This window comes from Mesocricetus auratus, unplaced genomic scaffold (assembly GCF_017639785.1).
Source record: "Mesocricetus auratus isolate SY011 unplaced genomic scaffold, BCM_Maur_2.0 Super-Scaffold_15014, whole genome shotgun sequence".
Taxonomy (NCBI): Eukaryota; Metazoa; Chordata; class Mammalia; order Rodentia; family Cricetidae; genus Mesocricetus; species Mesocricetus auratus.
This window is the reverse complement of record NW_024429186.1, coordinates 11,185,170-11,202,194: the sequence shown is the minus strand read 5'-3', so window position 1 is coordinate 11,202,194 and position 17,025 is coordinate 11,185,170. Positions and strand designations below refer to the sequence as shown.

General features: G+C 56.8%; 1 protein-coding gene across 1 annotated transcript in view; it reads right to left on the bottom strand.

Annotated features, from left to right (window-relative positions):
- Ccdc85c (coiled-coil domain containing 85C) overlaps positions 1-17,025 on the bottom strand; it is a 64,117-nt gene that overhangs the window by 3,056 nt on the left and 44,036 nt on the right. Inside the window, exons 2-5 of the mRNA XM_040742525.1 lie at positions 14,925-14,998; positions 5,185-5,292; positions 1,105-1,197; positions 412-510 (exon numbers count right to left, since the gene is read on the bottom strand). Coding sequence (XP_040598459.1) covers positions 412-510; positions 1,105-1,197; positions 5,185-5,292; positions 14,925-14,998 — 374 coding nt within the window. The remainder of the gene's footprint in view (positions 1-411; positions 511-1,104; positions 1,198-5,184; positions 5,293-14,924; positions 14,999-17,025) is intronic.

The window sequence follows — 17,025 nt, the reverse complement described above, 5'->3', positions numbered from 1 at the left end:
CAGAGCCTGGGAAAGCACTTTCCCGCCCGCTGCTGTAGAGTCCCATGGAGATGACAAGTGGTAGCCGGGAGTTGAAGGTGAGGTTCTCCCACAGGGCCGTGTTCCACTTGCAAGGTAAGAGGCCACCAGGGGGCACCAGTGAGCAAAGAAACCGGGGCCCTAAAACTGGGATGAAGACTAGAGTTCAGGGTGTCTAGAGCCCCAGGCACGGCACTACTGGGAAAGGACGGATCTGGTGAGAGGTCACGGGCCTCGCCTAAGGGGAAGGCAGAGTAAGTGGTAATGAGCCAGGATTCCCAGAGGCAGACAGCTTCCCCCAGCCAAGGCTGAGCAAGTGAGAAGCAGGTAACTACACTTCCAGTGCCCCGGCCCCGCCCCCCGGCCCCGCCCCGGCCCTGGCAAGTGCCTCACATTGCACATCTCTCGAACGATGGCCTTCTCCTTCTCACTGAGGTCCTCCTCACAGCTGTCTTGAAGCTGCCTGTCAAGGTTTTCATGTACTTCCAGAACCTGAAAAAACAAGGGTCAGATGGAGGCCAGCAACGAGACACTAAGGAAACCAGGGAGGTTGGGCAGGGACTTCAGGTAGACTTGCTCCAAGAGCCACAAAAGAAGGTGACAGCCTGTGCGCATCCATGCGGGACACAGCAGTCTCTGCTGGCAGCCATTAAGAGTGCGTGTCACGCACATGTGTGGGTGATAACCACGCTACATACCCAAAGGAAGGCAGGAGAGCCTGGAGTACCGCTGTGCTCAGGTGGCCAAGCCCACTCTAGACACCAGATTCTCTTGAAACCTGCCTGCTTGTACCTGGAGGCACAAGGCTAGCCTGGACCTTCGGGCCTCTCCTTGGCCTTAGGAGAACACCTGCCCTCCTGTACCAGGACAGTTTCCCCAGCTGCAGCTCCTCGGGCTGGGCAGACCACTGACACACTCCTACCACATCCAGCACAAGTCCCATGGCACTCCAGGCCACCAAGGAACAGTCTCTCCTGCCCACTGTTTGAGTGTCCTGAGCTTGGAGATACAGCACCCGTGGGAACCTAGCTCTCGGGACCCCACGGCCCCGCTGTGTGCTCGGGAGGGACAAGCAGTGCCTTTTACCTTCATGGCATGCACAACAGCCTCGGGCTTCTGTCCTGCAGAGCTGTAGGCGGTGGAAGGAGAGGGCAGCTCGGGTACAGGGCAGGCGGGGCCCTGTGGAAAGAAGGACACACATGAGGCCCCTGTCACTGGGATGAACTCCAGCTTTGGTTACATGGAGCCAACACCCAGACAAGACCAGATAGGATGGAAGGGGGGGGCGCATGGGTGAGAGCTGGGCACCCTGGAGCTCACCTCTGCCTGGCTAGTCCCATGCTTTCTGGCCACACCACCTCTGCTACAGATTGCATGGTGGCTAGCATAGCCAAAGGGGTGGGGGGCTCTCTATGTGGGTGGGGCAGACCCTGGATGTGGTAGGGGAAGACTCTGTATGGGACAGAAGACCCTGTATGTGGGGGCAGGGAAGGCACCGTGTGTGGGGGCGGGGAAGACCCTGTATGTGGGGGCAGGAAGACCCCGTATGTGGGGCGGGGAAGACCCTGCACGCTGTTCTGCAGATGCAGCATGGGCATCTCAAGAGAACCAGAGATCATGCTACTCAGCAGGCTGAGGAAGGAAGGACCGGACCCAAACCCCCTATCCAAGTCCAAAGCCCACCCACCCGTCCAAGTCCTGCTCCTACCCCTGGCCTATCTTCACCACCTGGGTGGCCAATCAGCCACTGAACACATGGTCAAAGGTAAGAGCATAAGTCAGACCAGGCTGGGCCAGGAGGGGACCCAGCCGTCAGAAGCTGAATGTCAAGTACCTGACCCAGCCAAGCTTCCCTCCCTCCTGCTGGCCATCAGCAAGGCGAGGGCTTCTGCCTTGGGCTACAGTTACAGACCACCATGGGGCAGTAAGAAAACCCCAAGAAGTGCCCCAGGGGCAAGTGGGAAGGGAGCGCTCTGCAGCCAGAGCCCTAGACGGCTGTACCCTGGTGCCTGGGGATCAGCCTGAAGGCAGAGCTACTCCCTCTGCAAGACATGGACCCTGAAGATGCCTCCCAGCAATCAGAGAAGCTGAGCCAAGAGGGCTGACTCCCGTGCAGCCCTGGCCATTCTACTAGGCCACCATACAAGCCCAGTAGGGGCCTTATGGCTGTCCTTACGCCCAGAGCCTTCCACTGACAGCTCGCTCACCAAGCCCACTTCTCTCCAGTCACCCGGCATAGATGATTCCCAGGGCCTCACAGGCTGATCTGCTCCTGTTTGCACCAACCAGTGCCAGCACGGGCATGCAGATTCCACCCCAACGGGCTTGGGCTCTAGAAAAGCCACGGTTGGGCATGGTCCCTTCAACTGGCACTTGATTCATGCCTTGGCCTGTGCTGAGCCTCAGTTTCCTCCCTTGAACAAGAGAAAGCGTCCTATGGTCCTGGAAGCATGCAAAACCCTGGAGAATGCCCAGTGGGTGTGTCTGGAACTCCAACCCAGGCTGCCTGATTGGTAAATATAGAAACTGAAGAGGGAAAGGGAGTGAGTGGGTCAGGGATGCATTACCCGCAGGGCTACTGCCCAAGATAGCTCAACTAGAGTGGAGGTCACACTTCCCCCACTGGCCAGCAGAGGGTGCCAGGCAAACGAATAAAGAGGGGCCTGGCCCGAGCACCTCATCCTAGGTGAGGGGTGCCCATACCCTTCCCTGTGGGTTCTGCCACCCTGTCCCAGGGAAGATCCTATATCCCAGTTCACCCTGATGCCACCAGCCTAGTTCCTCATCTGTACCAGTTTCTAACTAACTGCTCTGGGCCCCTCCAGGAAGCAGTCACAAAAGAAATGCAGGGGGCAGTTGCACGGATTGCTGTGCAGTCCAGCCCTCCTGGCTCAAATCACCCAAGCAGTGGGCGTAAGGGAGAGCAGGACCTGGGGTGCTGCAAAGGGAAACAGCCATTGCATTGCTCAACATTTAATGACCGAGCAAGAGGGACTGAGGCGCTGGGGTTAGCATCACGAGGGCCTCTGGGGCCTCCTAATCACAAGCGCCTGCACTGGGCAGGTCCACCCTGAGTGACTAAACAAAGCCGTCTCCCAGATAGGACAGTGCGCTTGCTGGAGTCAGCTGGCGTACGTAAGTCTGAGCCTGGCACTCGGGACTGAAAGTGTAGAGACCAGCTTTTCCCAAGCCGCCTGCCCAAGCCTGACTGCTCCTGTCAGGGATCTGGGATTACAGGCTCTCCCCTAGGCTGGCAGCAGGGAAGGGAGGGGCACAGCTACCTGCACACTTTCATCTGGGGACTCTGAATGCTTGACCTTGCTGTCCTGCTGAACCCTGTGTGCCTTAAGGAGACTGACCCCGTGCGGAGGGGGCAGTAACCTGGCAGTCTCAGCGCGGAGGGTCAAGGTGACCAGCCAGGCCCATAGCCTTCCCCTTTGAGCCTTCACTCCACGCCTTCAGTAGCTTCAGTAACTGCTATGGCTGGCATCTGCGAGGCATCGCACCCTAAAGGCCTGCCTGTCACCTCAGCAACCCCGCCCTCTGCCCTTTGGCTCACTATCCTAAACAGGGCATATGACTTGAAGGCCTTCAGTTCATAGCCCCCATGGAACAGAACTATCCGCCGGTCCACAACCCCACACTGACCCCTGACCTCCAAGCCCATTTGGACACCAGCATGCCCTTTCCCATCGGGTCCTATAATCCACTACAGCCCCAGAAGGCCCACTTCCTCCTCCCCAAAGCAGTGTGACAGCCTCTCGTGGGGTGAGACACAGGATGCCCCTGCCATGGCCTCCACCATGAAGCCGTCCAGAACCTTCCCTCACTCCCCGAGCCTTCCGTCGGCACTGCTGGAGCCTGGGGCGTGTCCTCTAGAGGCTGTGAGAAGCAGGGTCGGCATCTGGCAGGCCGACCCACCACGAGAGCCTACGCTGCACTTCACAGGTGCAGGTCATTTGACAGTCTCTCGTTCACGCGGTTCAACGGGCTGTTCTCGGTCTTTCTACACCTCGGGAACGGAGGAAAGCTGGCCGAGGAGTCGGGCCCCCGGGATGGCATCACTTAGTGCTCTGAGCCCTTCGTCACGAGGCAATTAGAGTATCATCTGGCCACGGGGCTCCCGGATAAGTGTGTGGATGTCTGCAGCCTGTGGGCTTGGCTGCCTGACAGTGTCAGCAGGTGGAGAAGGCAGCCAGGCTTCGGGAGAGAAACCGCAGACGGTGGCTGTCAGTGGTAGCACGAGCCCTCTCCATGACCCACCAAAGCCACAGAGGGGCCAAGGTCAACCTTGCTGGTCATCATGGGGGAAGACAGAGCAGGAGCTGGACCCACACACTGCCCAGGAAGTCCCCACAGATGCCCACACTGGAAGTGCCTAGCACGTAGGTGCGAAGCATGTGACCAGCCACAGGGACTCCCACGGGGATACTCCAGTAAGCCCAAGCAAGGTGGGGGCCCTCACTGTCCTACGGAGCACGTAAGAATGGCAACTGCAAGGCATCCCACAGCCCTCTCTGTAGTCACACAGGGGTGGCAGACATGCCTGCCCACAGAGTGTGACCCAGAAATGGAGGGTCACTTCATCAGAGCTGGCTCCAAGATGCCACATGTTCCCCATCCAAGGCAGGTCAGAACCCAGAGAGCATGCAGCAGGTAGCCCTGGAGGCCTGTGGTGGTCCCGGTGCAGAGCCTACTAACTTAAGAGGTTTCAAACCTAGCTCCAAAGCCTAGGGAGGGACCCCAACCCTAAACCTCAGCCAGCGGGCTTCCTCTCTGTGCTACAGACTCACGAACAGCACAGAATACAGTGTTCACCTGGCAGCCCTGCCATGGCCATCAGACACTGCCCTTAGAGTCTAGCAATGTCACATACCCAAGGCTTCACTTCTCGCCTTCTTAGCGGGCCCCCATGAGGCTCCCATGATGTAGAAGTTCCAGGGTCCCTTCCCCAGGGTAGAGAGGAAGGCAGGTCACTCGGGGGCTGGCAGTCCAAGCCCAGGCTTTTGCCCATGGCTGCCCTAGACATAACTGGGGCTTCAAAGACCACCTGTATGCCCTGAGCTGCCACCAGCCTGTTTGAGCTCTGTCTCCTCTGGAGCTCAGAGCAACAACTCTAAAGGTTCTGGGCCAGGAACACTGGGGATCTTCGGTGGGGACACTTACGTTCTGCAGGACTTCCTGGTAGGAGGGTGGCAGGGACGCAAGCTGGGATTCTGAGTGGTATGGGGAGAATCCTTTCCGCAGTGTCCGGAACTCTCCAGAACCTGCCTGCTGCAAGGGAAAGGAAGACAGAGTCAGATCCAGGAATGGCTGACAGATTAAGGCCCCTCATGCCAAGACCTTGCCCTGACCCAGGCACTGTTCTTAATAAGCATGTTACCCTCTGCATGGCAATGTGTCTGCTCAAACACACTCTCCTAGATACCTTATCACAGTTCACAGGCTGCCTCTGCCATAAAAGACCCCGACCCCGCCCCCACCCGGGAGTCCACAGGAACCAGTGCAAGCCGGTGCCTGAAATGGCAGTGGGAAAGGAGGGAGGATGGGCACACGTGCTCCCCTAGGAGTAAAAAGAGTGAAAAACAAAATCTCTGCAAGCCAGGCGAGTGACCCAAGGACCAGGGAAACCTCACGGCGGACAAGGCTTGGTCCAGACTTTCTGCCTTGCGGGTCCAGCCTTCCTTCCTTCCTAAGCCACCGAGACTTCAAAGCAGAGAGGCACGGGCAGATAAAAACTGCAGAGGAATGTCCATAAATCAGCATGCTGCTGAGTTCCCCAAACAAGCCAGAAAGGGAGGAGGCCAGGCCAACTGACAGGAAGGGGGCAGCTGTGCAGCAGTCCTGTATACGTATACGGGGTTCCTCCTCCCACCCAGCCGCCTGCTCATCCAGCCTGGGAGGGATTCCCACATTCCACTGCTGGCCTCCTGCCAGTCACGGGGCTGAGCCCCTGCTTCTCAGACCTCCCATCACCCAAATGCCAGAGGCGCTGGCCTTCAGCACCTGCAGGTGGGGACCATGAAAGCTCAGATGCAAGTGTCCAGACCATCACACCAAAAGTCGGCATAGTCTCTCCCTGCACTGTAGCACCCCCAAACTCAAGAGCCCAGAATCCAGTCAGAAAAGAAGTCTGCCGACAGGGCAGCATACATTACGCAGGGATCTGTTGGGCTGCGTTTATTCAAGGACCAGGGAGTGGATACAGAGGGCTGGAGCTGTTTCCTCGACTCTGGGTATGATCCAAACTCATGGGGTACTCAAAAGCTTCCTGAGTGGCTTACACTAGGCTCTTACACTAGCCATGGCCCCAGTGGCAGCATCTACACAGAGGTCCTCCCAAAGGACCTTATGAACGGTGGTCAAGTGGAACCTCGGTACCTTGGTCGTGGACTTGCCATCGGGGGCATTAAAGACCACAGACAAATCAATCCTCCCTGACACAAGGGTCAGATCTAGTGGAATGCCCAAATATCAAGTCTCGAGAAAAGAGACCGACCCCAAATGCACCCAGTATTCCTTAATCCCACCATGAATGACCCCTTCCATGGCCATCATGCCTCCCCAGGAGTTACCCCAGCTCCACTCAAAACCATAAACCAAACCACAGGCAGTTCTACGACCACAAAGCACTCCCCAGCAGAGAACACCTTCTAAGTTTTCATGAGCTCTGGATGCTTGAACATAAACACACCCATGGGTCCTCATGGGCCCTTGGCCACCAATGCTGTTCTGTGGGGACATATAGACGACCCTGCCACCTTACCATGACTGGTGGACAAAATAAAGACACCAATGGCAGATTACCAGTCCAGCAGAGGACACACAGTGACATGCCACTTGACCACTGGACCAGGAATGGCAAAAGATTGTAGCCTGGGTTCTTTCCCATCAGCTGAGGAACACACACAGGGCTATGTTTGGACTGAGCCTCCCTTCCCACAGCTTCTCTGGCCCCCAACCAGACAGGCTCCTGGGCAGTCAAGTACTGTCATTGAAAACACTGTAGTTTATTAAGGCTCCCTCCCCCGCCCCTCCCACCCCCCCACTACACACACAGCTTCCTGAGTCATTTCCTTGGGTGGGGTAGGGGTTTCCAATCAGCACCATACAACTCCCCACCCCTACTCTGGGGGAGCATCTATAAATATTTGCGTGTGCACAGGACATATTAGCAAGCCAGAGTCAGGCAGGGAGAAACGCGCACACACACTCTCTCATTAAGGGGCAATGTGACTAATGACGTATCAAATGAGTAACCACAGCCGCACTTAAATCCAAATGAAAAACACCGTTAGTTGCCGCCTAGATCCCTCAGCAGAACGAAATTCCTGTTTTCATCTTGGAGGGGGAGGCAGCGGCTACAGACTCCTTGAGGTGCAGGGCATTTGCCACGGTTGAGCTAAAGGCCTTCCAGGAAGTCTGCCTGCCCTGACACTCTAGGAAGGAGCGTGGATCTCCCTGAGCCTTCTCCTGACCGCAGCAAGACCCCCAAGTCCCTGCAGTTCTAACAGCCAACTCTGCGCTCCTCCCTCCCTTCTGAGCACTCGAGGCCATCACACCTCTTTTGCCCACTGCTAAGACTTCTGAGGGACAGCATGAAGATTCTGCACTAGGAGAGCCTGGTAAGGCCTTGGCATGTGACCTTTGGCTACCCCACTGGACTCAGCCGGGCCTTGATCTGCCAAACGCCATCGCCCTCCTACTCCCAGGAATCTCTCCAGGTGGGGCCTTGGGGTACGAGCCTCTCCAGAGTCATGCTGGAGAAGCCTTGGCAAGCACTGTCTGGGGTGGGTTGGAGGGCTTGCTGAACAGAAGCGGGACGGCGGATACAGAGACAAGGAGGCTGCCAACCCTGTGCCCATCCACCCGAGATTCCTTCTTGGGGAAGCTGAGTGGTCAGAGTCTGTGCCAGAGACCCCGTCCTAGGCTAGGCTGGAGGGAGCGTGGCTCACGGGTACCCTAAACTGTGCCGTCTCTAGGCAGCACTCGTGACACCATGCCGAACGGATGCAGCCAGGCCTGGAGTGGGATCCGGTGTGCTGACCCGGTGACCTGCCTGCAGGGGTCACCCAGACCAGGAGGTCCACCAGGAAAGGAACCACTGGGGCCACCAAGGACCTAGAACCTGGACGTGCTGTGCAACTGTGGACTCCTCCTTCCCTGGCAGCCTCCAGGATAAGGAACACATACAGGAGAACTTGAGCTCTGGTGGTAACACTCAGTGAAGCACAGCCAGAGCCCAGGGCGGCTCAGTCCCGTGTCCCCCCCCCCCCCCAGCTCCCTGGAAGGGGCCACACGTACTGCAGCTGAGAAAGACCCTGCTTCTATCTTGGAGGTGGGGGAGCCCAGCTGATACAGGCATTGTCACCGCCCCTGCAAGACATCAAGGTGAGACCTTGCCAGGTCCTCCAGGCTCTGGGTGGTCCACAGGGAGCTCACACACCACTTTCTACCTCTCCTATCCCCACCCATGAGCCTGCCTCCCAGGTCTGATGACCTTTCCCTGTTCTCTGTGACCTGGGTTGGTCTCCATAGCGTAATTGATGGTGTGGGTTAGTCTGAATAATACAGCAGCAACAGCTCATCACCTCACTGGCCAGGCTGGAGACAGAGGGAGGACCGCAGGGCAGGCAGAACACAGGCCTCTAGGAAGCTGTTCTCCTACCAGGGGCAGTTAGGAACACAGACTGACCTGGGCTCAGTAGGCCTAATCTAGAGCAAAGCCCACAAGAAGCCAGGCTGTTGCTTGTGTCGGGTGGGATCCCCTAAGTGGGGGCTCACGGGCAGAGGAAGGAGACAAGAAGAGCAGAGTCTGCAGAGACTACCGGCCTCAGCTGGAGCCTGCCAGAGCCTACAAACACTTCAGGCCATGCATGGCACCAGTCAGTTCATTCAGACCACTTAGAGCAGAAGAGGCTTTGGGGGCCGGATACATGTGTCACACTCCATTGCGGCTGTCCGCTGATGTAAAACCTGGGCACTTTGTAATCACCTTGCTGGCATGGCCAGCCCCAGGCCCAGGGTCTGGCATGCAATCATGTTGCTATTGATCAGTGGTTCTCAAATGGTATGACATACATAGCCCCTGGGGACATCTTTGCTTATCACAATTGTGGTGAGCACAAGTCAAGGAGGTTTCCAAACATCCAACTAACTATATACAGGACCGTCGCTATAACAAAGAGCCCCCAGGCTCGTGTGTCCACAGAACTGGAGCATGGGCCAGGATGGTGTAGGCCTCCTGGCCAGGAATTCTGGGGCAGGCAGCTCAGAGCTGAGGGAAGGAGGCAGGGGTAAAGTCACCACCTCCCACACAGTTGCTTGCACCGGCCCACAGAGCCAAATATCATAAGCAGTCCCAGCCCAGTGCCCACGGGCTGAGATTTGACCCTGTGACCTTTACCTCCGGGGAGCCACAGTTGCCAGGGCCAGACCTTTGCTCTACCACTCTCTGGTGTAGGCTCCTCCAGCCCTGCCCTTCAAGTGTCCTGCTGCAGAACCAACCGGGACAGTGGTGGGGTGGTGGGGTGGTGTCAGAAGAAGGATGGGGGCAGGGGAGGCATCAGAAGGATACCATATTCCCACCAGCACACATGCTCCCGCCTCAGGACATCCAATGAGAGGCCCATGAGAAAGGCTGGCCAAGGAATACCACTGCAGGGCTCGCCCACAGCAGGAACTAACGCCAGCTCAGAAGGGGTGGAGCAAAGGGAATCTAAAGGCAGGACGAGGACATTCTGGAGGTGGTCGGTTTCCAGGAAAGGAATGAATGCGGAGAGGAGACACAGCAGACAGCACACACAGCACTCAGCAGCCCCCCCATCCCTCAGAAGCACTGCAAGCCCCTCCCCCAGCAGCTCTACCTGGAGTGGGCTTCTCGGGAGGCCGTAGGGGCGGGGCAGCTGGAAGGAAAGGAAGCAGCATCACCCTGGCAGCCTGTGCCATCTGCCCAGTCCCGTTCCTAGGACAGGGACTGGCTAAAGCCGTGAGACCTCAGCTGTGAGACCTCAGCTGTGCTGGGTAGTTTCCCCACGCTCGCTCGGGGTCAGGATAGAGACAGCAGTGTGAACTGAGCACAGGACCCCGGAGGGGAAGCAGCCTCCTGAAAGGGCCTAGGGGCATCCCCAAGACCCCAGCCAGCTCTGAGAGGCCACCAATGGGAGACACCCAGTGATGCCAACCAGATCTGCTTTCTTTCTCTTTATCTTCAGAGAATGCGTTTGCAGGCCATCGGGAACAAAGGGGCAGCCACTTTGGCTGGGGGCCCTGAGACCTCTTTTCATCAGCATTAGATCAGATAGAAAAGTCACTTCCGCCCAGCTGGCGTCACCTCCCCACCCCCCAGTCGATTTCATACTCCACATGCCACCGTCAAACCTGGCGGAAAGACCGACCACCCAGACCAGGAGGCCGTGACCCACGGGACAGTCAGATGCCCCCATCACAGGGACTAGCACACCCTTCCAGGTCCTCTGTAGGTTCACTGAGATGAGACAGGCCAGGGGGAGACATCTGGATGGGTGCTGAGTTACAGTATTGAAAGCCCACTGTACATGGGCAAGTCTGACCAACTTACCGTTTCCCTGGGCCTCTCCTTGCTATACAGCCAGGCAGGGGCTCAGCTCACAAGGACTGTAGAGCTGCTCCCAACATGGCTCTCACTACCAGCTGGTCCACATCTGTGTTTACCACAACTGCCCTTTAACTCTCTGAGTGACATATGTGGCAGGTAAGCTGGTGACTTTGTTTTACAGATAATAAGGAAACTGAGGCAGAGGTTACACCAGCTGCCCAGTGTCCTCCGGCAGACAGGTGGCACTAGTGAGCCGTCTTAAGGTTCTGCTCCGCATGACTTCTGGTAGTTGGCTCCTGAAGCCTTCACTGCTGAGCCACACAGCGAAACGCTCACTCTCACATGGCCACCTGGATGCCCTGCCTTTCTGCTGAGGCTGAACAACAGGGTCCCTGGCGAGGAGCAGCCAGAAAGACCCGGGTTCTAGCATTTCAAGTCCCCAGGAACCATGCACTACACAGGCAGGGGCAAGGTGTCAGCCCAGACATCACAGGGACAGAGCAGGAACTCTCCGAGGTGTGTGAGAAGTCGGTACACCAGGGCAGACACCAACCGGCTGAAGTGTCACCATAAAAAGGCAGGGGGAAACCAGGCGTTGGTGGTGCACGCCTTTAACCCCAGCACTCAGGAGGCTAGGGAAGGCAGGCGGATCTCTGTGAATTTCAGGGTAGCCTGGTCTACAGAGGGAGTTCCATGACAGCTAGGGCTGTTACACATAGAAAGCCTGTCTCAAAAAACAGAGTAAATAAATAGAGGCAGTGAGAGCAATGACTTTGGAGGGATACACGGACGGGGACAGCCCCACCCTCATCAGGGACGTGAGAAACAGAAAGTAAGGCTTCATGACGATTTTGGATGATGGTAGATGGTTCCTAACCAAAGACCTGTTCCAAATTCAGGACAAGAAGAACGAGCAGCAACTCGTGCAGGGACAGCACAGGCAGGGCCTTCAGGGTAAGGAAAGGCAGACAGACACGGACTCGGCTTCCAGGGCCACACCAGGGCCATACCAGGGCCACACCAGGCACTATGCTTGATGTCACCATCATTTCTGACTCACGGTGAGGAAACGGAGACACAGAAAACAAAGAGTTTTGCCTGAAGGTTAACAATGGGACAGAAATGGCTTGAACTCAGATCCACCCAGTGCCCAAACCTACTTCCTGACGGTTAACAGGAGGCCAATGTCACACCGTATGCCAAAATGCATGTGTCCCCACTCCCCCCTCCCCCCCCGCCACTCATGCTGTTAAGTCCGAACCCCCAGTCATAACCTTTGGATGAGACCCCTTAGGAGGTGGAGATCTTCATAGAGGCAAGCAAGTTAAAGTATGCCCTCATCCGAGGCGACTGAGACAAATTAGGTCAAAGACAGAAAAGTCTAAGGGCCACAGGGAGAAGTGCCACCATCAAGGCAGGGGAGGCCTCAGGCTAACCAGCCCTGCTAGCACCCTGATCGTCAACTTCCAGGTTCTTGGACAGAGACTAAGTATGGTAGCCTGTGCATTCCCCCCAACACTGGCCCTTGTGTGTGGAACTCAGCAGTCCAAGGAAATTAATAGGGCCTCCATGCCAGGAAGCACTCCCCCATCCATCCAGGTCTTCAGTTTCTCTACCTGTGTCTGGTATAAATCACGGGCTGCATTTAGCAGCCCCGTGGTACCTGGCACCGTGTGGGAGAGCGTTGAGGTTTTGGAATAGAGGGGCGCAAGGGTGCTTCCCAGCTCCCTCCACGGCCCCAGCAGCAGCAGCTGCAGCCACAGTGGGCCCTCTGGCCTCTGCGAGAGAACACCAGGGACGCTTGCTCTTTTGTGAGCTTGGCTGGCTTCTTGGCAGGTCTGGAGGCTTCATTTATCAGGCCAGCAGGGGGCTAACCGGAGGCCGCAGCGTCAATTACAGCTGCCCCCACCCGGGTCCCAGGCTGGGCACAGAGAATCTGCAGGAAAAATAATGTGCATGGAGTCCTGGGATGAATCATCTAGGAGGCAGCAGCTGTGTTGATGAAATTTTAAAGCCGACACGAGAAAGAAAATATGAACCGCACTACAGTAATTTAGCCTGTGAACACCCTGGCACATTTTTAATTAAAGCTATTTCGAAGTTAAATAGAGGCTGTGGGGGAGGGGTGGGGGAGAGGGGTGAGGGTAGGAGTCACGGGAGACTCTCTGGCCTCCCACTCCAACCCCAAGGACGCATCACCTTACAATATCACTGAGAATATGCCTCATTCCCGCTTCTCGCCAGTGGGCAATTTCTCTGCTTTGCGAGGAGCTGGGGGTTTTCTGTTGGATACGATTTCATGACAGAATCATGAAATTCCACACACCAGAGCCAAGAGGCTAAGGAGTGAGGACCATGACTATCCCGCCATCACTGTCTCCTTCTTCAAGATTTGCATGGGCAAACATGGTCCCAGAGTCACAGCATGGTGGTCTACACAGCGTCTTGCTACCTGACACAGCAACCCTCCTGCGCCTGGGTGAGAATCAGCTCCCTTCTGGGCCTAGGAGACTGGGTGGGGAGCAGCTGGGGCCTCCCCTGGCTCATGCACCCAGCTAAGCCACGCCAGGTGTTAGAGATGCGGATGAGGCCACTGGGACTCTGCAACCCGTTCCTCAAGCGGTTGGCAGTCAGATGAGGGTAAGGACAGGAATCCACAGGAAGGAACGTGACAGGGCAGTGATGCCAAAGACAGATGACAGCCCAGGGCCAAGAAAGCTCAGAGCAAGTGTAGACACACCTAGAGGTGTGCACATGGGAGGGTTGGATCCCTATGAAAAGATGAGACCAGGACGGGGCTGGCTACTGCCCAGGCCCTCAAGGCCCAGCCTCCTGCACTGGAGACACGAAGGGAAGTAGACACAGCTGCAGGTGGCGAGGTCCTCCTTGTGGGAGGGAGGCAGGGAGGGAGGGAGGGAGGGAGGGAGGGAGGGAGGGAGGGAGGGAGGGAGGGAGGGAGGGAGGGAGGGAGGGAGGGAGGAGGGAAGGAAGGAAGGCTGCTACTCTAAGGCTTTCACATTCATCTGTAGTACAAGTCCATGGCCTGGCCAGACACTTGAAACTGGGGTACAGGTTCCCAGGGGGACAAAGTAGCCCTGAGAGCAGAGACAACAAAAGTTCAAGCACAACCCCAATCCGTGCAGAAACAGGAGCATGAGCTGTTCTCTGACTGGACGGTGGAGCACACTTCCTGTGGAAATGACCCTGGGAGCAGCATCCTGAACTTGGAAAAGGGCTCCTTGCCTCCCTCCCCACAGGGACAAAGGCCACACTGAGGCTGAAGCTGTCCTGAGTTGGGGCCCTGGAACATGATGCCAGCCTTCCCTCGGCAAAGCAGTGGCCAGCCCACAGGAGCGAGCACCAGAGGGAACAAGTCCCTCCCCTCCAGGCTGGATGTGGACCTTCTCCAAAGCACAGGCTGCTCCAGGGTGGGCGTCCCGATACTGCTGGCATCACGGCTCCCTGCACCTCAGGCTCCCAGGGAGATCTGCCCCACCAACTGAGACTAGTCCCAGCAGGGCGGACCCACGGCGGTTACCCAGTGGGACTAAATTCACTGTGGGAATATGAACCTCCCAATAGCCGCTAGTGGGCAGAGGAGGTCACGGTCTTCCTGTGCAGCATGTAACAACAGGGCCTGGCATCTGAGCTATTTCTAAGGCTGTTTCATCCAAGGATAGTCACTTATGGCAGGTAAAACAGAGGATGGAGAGGCTGAGGTTAAGCCAGGGGTGAGTGGGGGGGGACTTTGTCAAGCTTGCTGGGCCCAGGCACTCTAATCAGAACATCACCAGGCCCTCTGCCATCCCCACCAACAGCAGAAAGGTTTGTCTCCTACATGTCTGATCACAGTCCACGTCGTCATCGGACACCTCCCCACCAGCAGCCATGATCACCAAGTCCCTCGTCTGCCATCCCACACAGACAATGGCACAGACCCACAGCCCCCCTTGTCTATGTGAGCAGGGCTGGGACCTAGTGAGGAACTGGCTAGCAGGAAATGGGGGTTCCATATGGGTCTGTGGGAGGAGGTAAAGTGGACCAATTTCTTCACTGGTTATGTGACCCTCATCTCCAGCTGGGCCCGGTGCCAGCCATGTGAATCCCGCATACACTGCGGAAGCAAGCAGTCACTATGGCTGGTCGGTCCTGGCCCCCTAGAGCCTGGATTAGAGTGAGGATTAGGCTGTGACCAGGCTTTCCTGAGACGGCTGGAGAGAGCGCAGGGGTAGAGAGGAAGCTATGGGAGCCCCAGAGAAGCTTTGGTCAGCTCCCAAAGCAGTGAGTGGCCCTTGGGGTACAGTAGTCAGTACTCCTGTAGTCCAGTTACCTGTGGGGGCAGCTTGTCACCCTCCAATAGCTTCGCCTTGGTCTCCAGTGGCCTGATGTAGGCGGATGAGGGATCTGAGGGACAGAGAGGAAGAAGAAGGTGTGTTAGCTACCAGTGCACTTACCCATGGGCAGACCCCACCCTACCCTGGCACTCCCTCCCTGTGGTCCCTGAAATCTGGTTTCCAGAGAGATGATGGTATATTCCGTAGCCTACATGTCCTGGGGGGTGATTCCTTCTGCTTCCAAGAAGCTGCAGGGTCAAAAGCAGTTGGCATTGTTATCTACAGGCAGAGACAGCCCACCCCAGTGTCCAAAGTCCAGGAGCCCCTCTCTACTGTGCAGTGGGGAATCTGAGGACACTGGCATGGCCAATGTGACATAAATCTCCACGGTCAGCTTGGGGGGAGTGACTGACATACAGACAGCAGCTTAGGGGGAAAGGCGCACCCTGAATGACAGCAGTGCTGTCCACCAGGCTAAGGGCTCAGGACTTCAAGCAGAACAAACGTGAAAGAAGAGAAGCCCACTACCATAGGCTTGTGCGAGCTCCCCCACCCCGCCCCCAGGAGGACACCTGTGAGGACTTCTCCAATCACGGATCAAGGGCCCAGACAACCCCACTTATAACACATCCCAAGAAATGAAGGTCACCCACCCTTACCATGCTGGCCCTGCTTTTTTATCCCATCAGAAAAACAGGCCAAAAAAAAAAATCTCACCGCCCACCACCCCCATTCTGCTGGCCCCATCTCTGGCTGCCCCAGTGGAGCAGAGAGGCAGGCCAATGACCATCAGCCTAGGCTGCGGTGGAAGACACCTAGCGTGGTGGAGTCCAGGAAAGGAAGAGACAAGCAGAAAACAGAGGGAGCTTGGGATCTGCTGTGGACAGGACAGGACAGGCCAGGCACACCACATCAACCATGTCCACTCCAGCACAAGGCCAGCTTGACCCCAGGGAGCCCACCCCTGAGGTGCTCATGTCTCATGTTGGTATCTTGCCCCTCTCCCCCACCCCTAGCCACAGGCTCTAATAAGGAACAGAGAGGGAGCCCACTGCCGCCCATCAGGAACTTAAGTCCCCAGGAGTGCCTAGGCCCACACAGGTGGGCCCCGACCTGCCTGCTAAGGGACACTTTGTTCCCCAGGGGGGACCTAAAGAACCCTCAGGAGCCCCTCCCAAACGGAGGAAAAGTCCAGGATAGGAAAAGATGTGGGAACAGGGATGCAGGGAGGAAGGCCCAGCCCACTCCCTGGAGAACAAAAACATCAAGAGCCTTCCCTCCTCCTCACTCCCAATAGTCACCTCTTAGGAATGCGGAGGCAAGGCCTGGCCAGCCCATCCTCAGGAATGGCAACAGTACCGGGCACCGGGTGGTGCTAATGAGGTGATGCCAGGGTGATGCTAATGAGTGGGGCCTGGCCGCATTGCACAAAAGCTCTGAGTTTCCAAGAATTTGAGGGACAGCTTCCTCACACACAGGAGCTGTAACTCATATAACCCAAGACGCCGACCGACGGACCACACCAGTCTCTCCACTCAGGCCCTGACTTTAAAGCCCCATGAGGAGCCTGGCCAGCCGCAGATGCCTCCACTTTCTCACGAGTCAAAGCCCAAGAGCAATTCCCGAAACTGACTCCTCACACAGGCTCCACACTTGGATATTCTGGGTCTCTCTAAGGGTGGACAGGCAAACGGGGTACAAATGGAACTCATGTGGAGAAGTGTCCTTCTGGGACACCAGCTGTGCGGCAGTCGGTCAGGTACATCCAAAGACATGCCACTATCATCATCATCACCACCACCCACTGTGAGAGCTCCGTTGGTAGAGTGCTTGCCTCCCGTGCATGAGGCCCTGGGTTCAATACCCAGCACCACTTTACAGCTACAGAACCATTAGAAAGCATCACCCGTCCATCTCTACACACACACACACACACACACACACACACACACACACACACACACACACACCACTCAACTTTGAGTTCATGTGTGACCCTGTCTCCATCCAGTTCTCCAAACTAGACTCCCTAAAATGCCAGGCCTCTGGGTCCCCCATGGGTCAGGGCAGAGAGGAAGAAGGAGAGAAGGGGGGCCT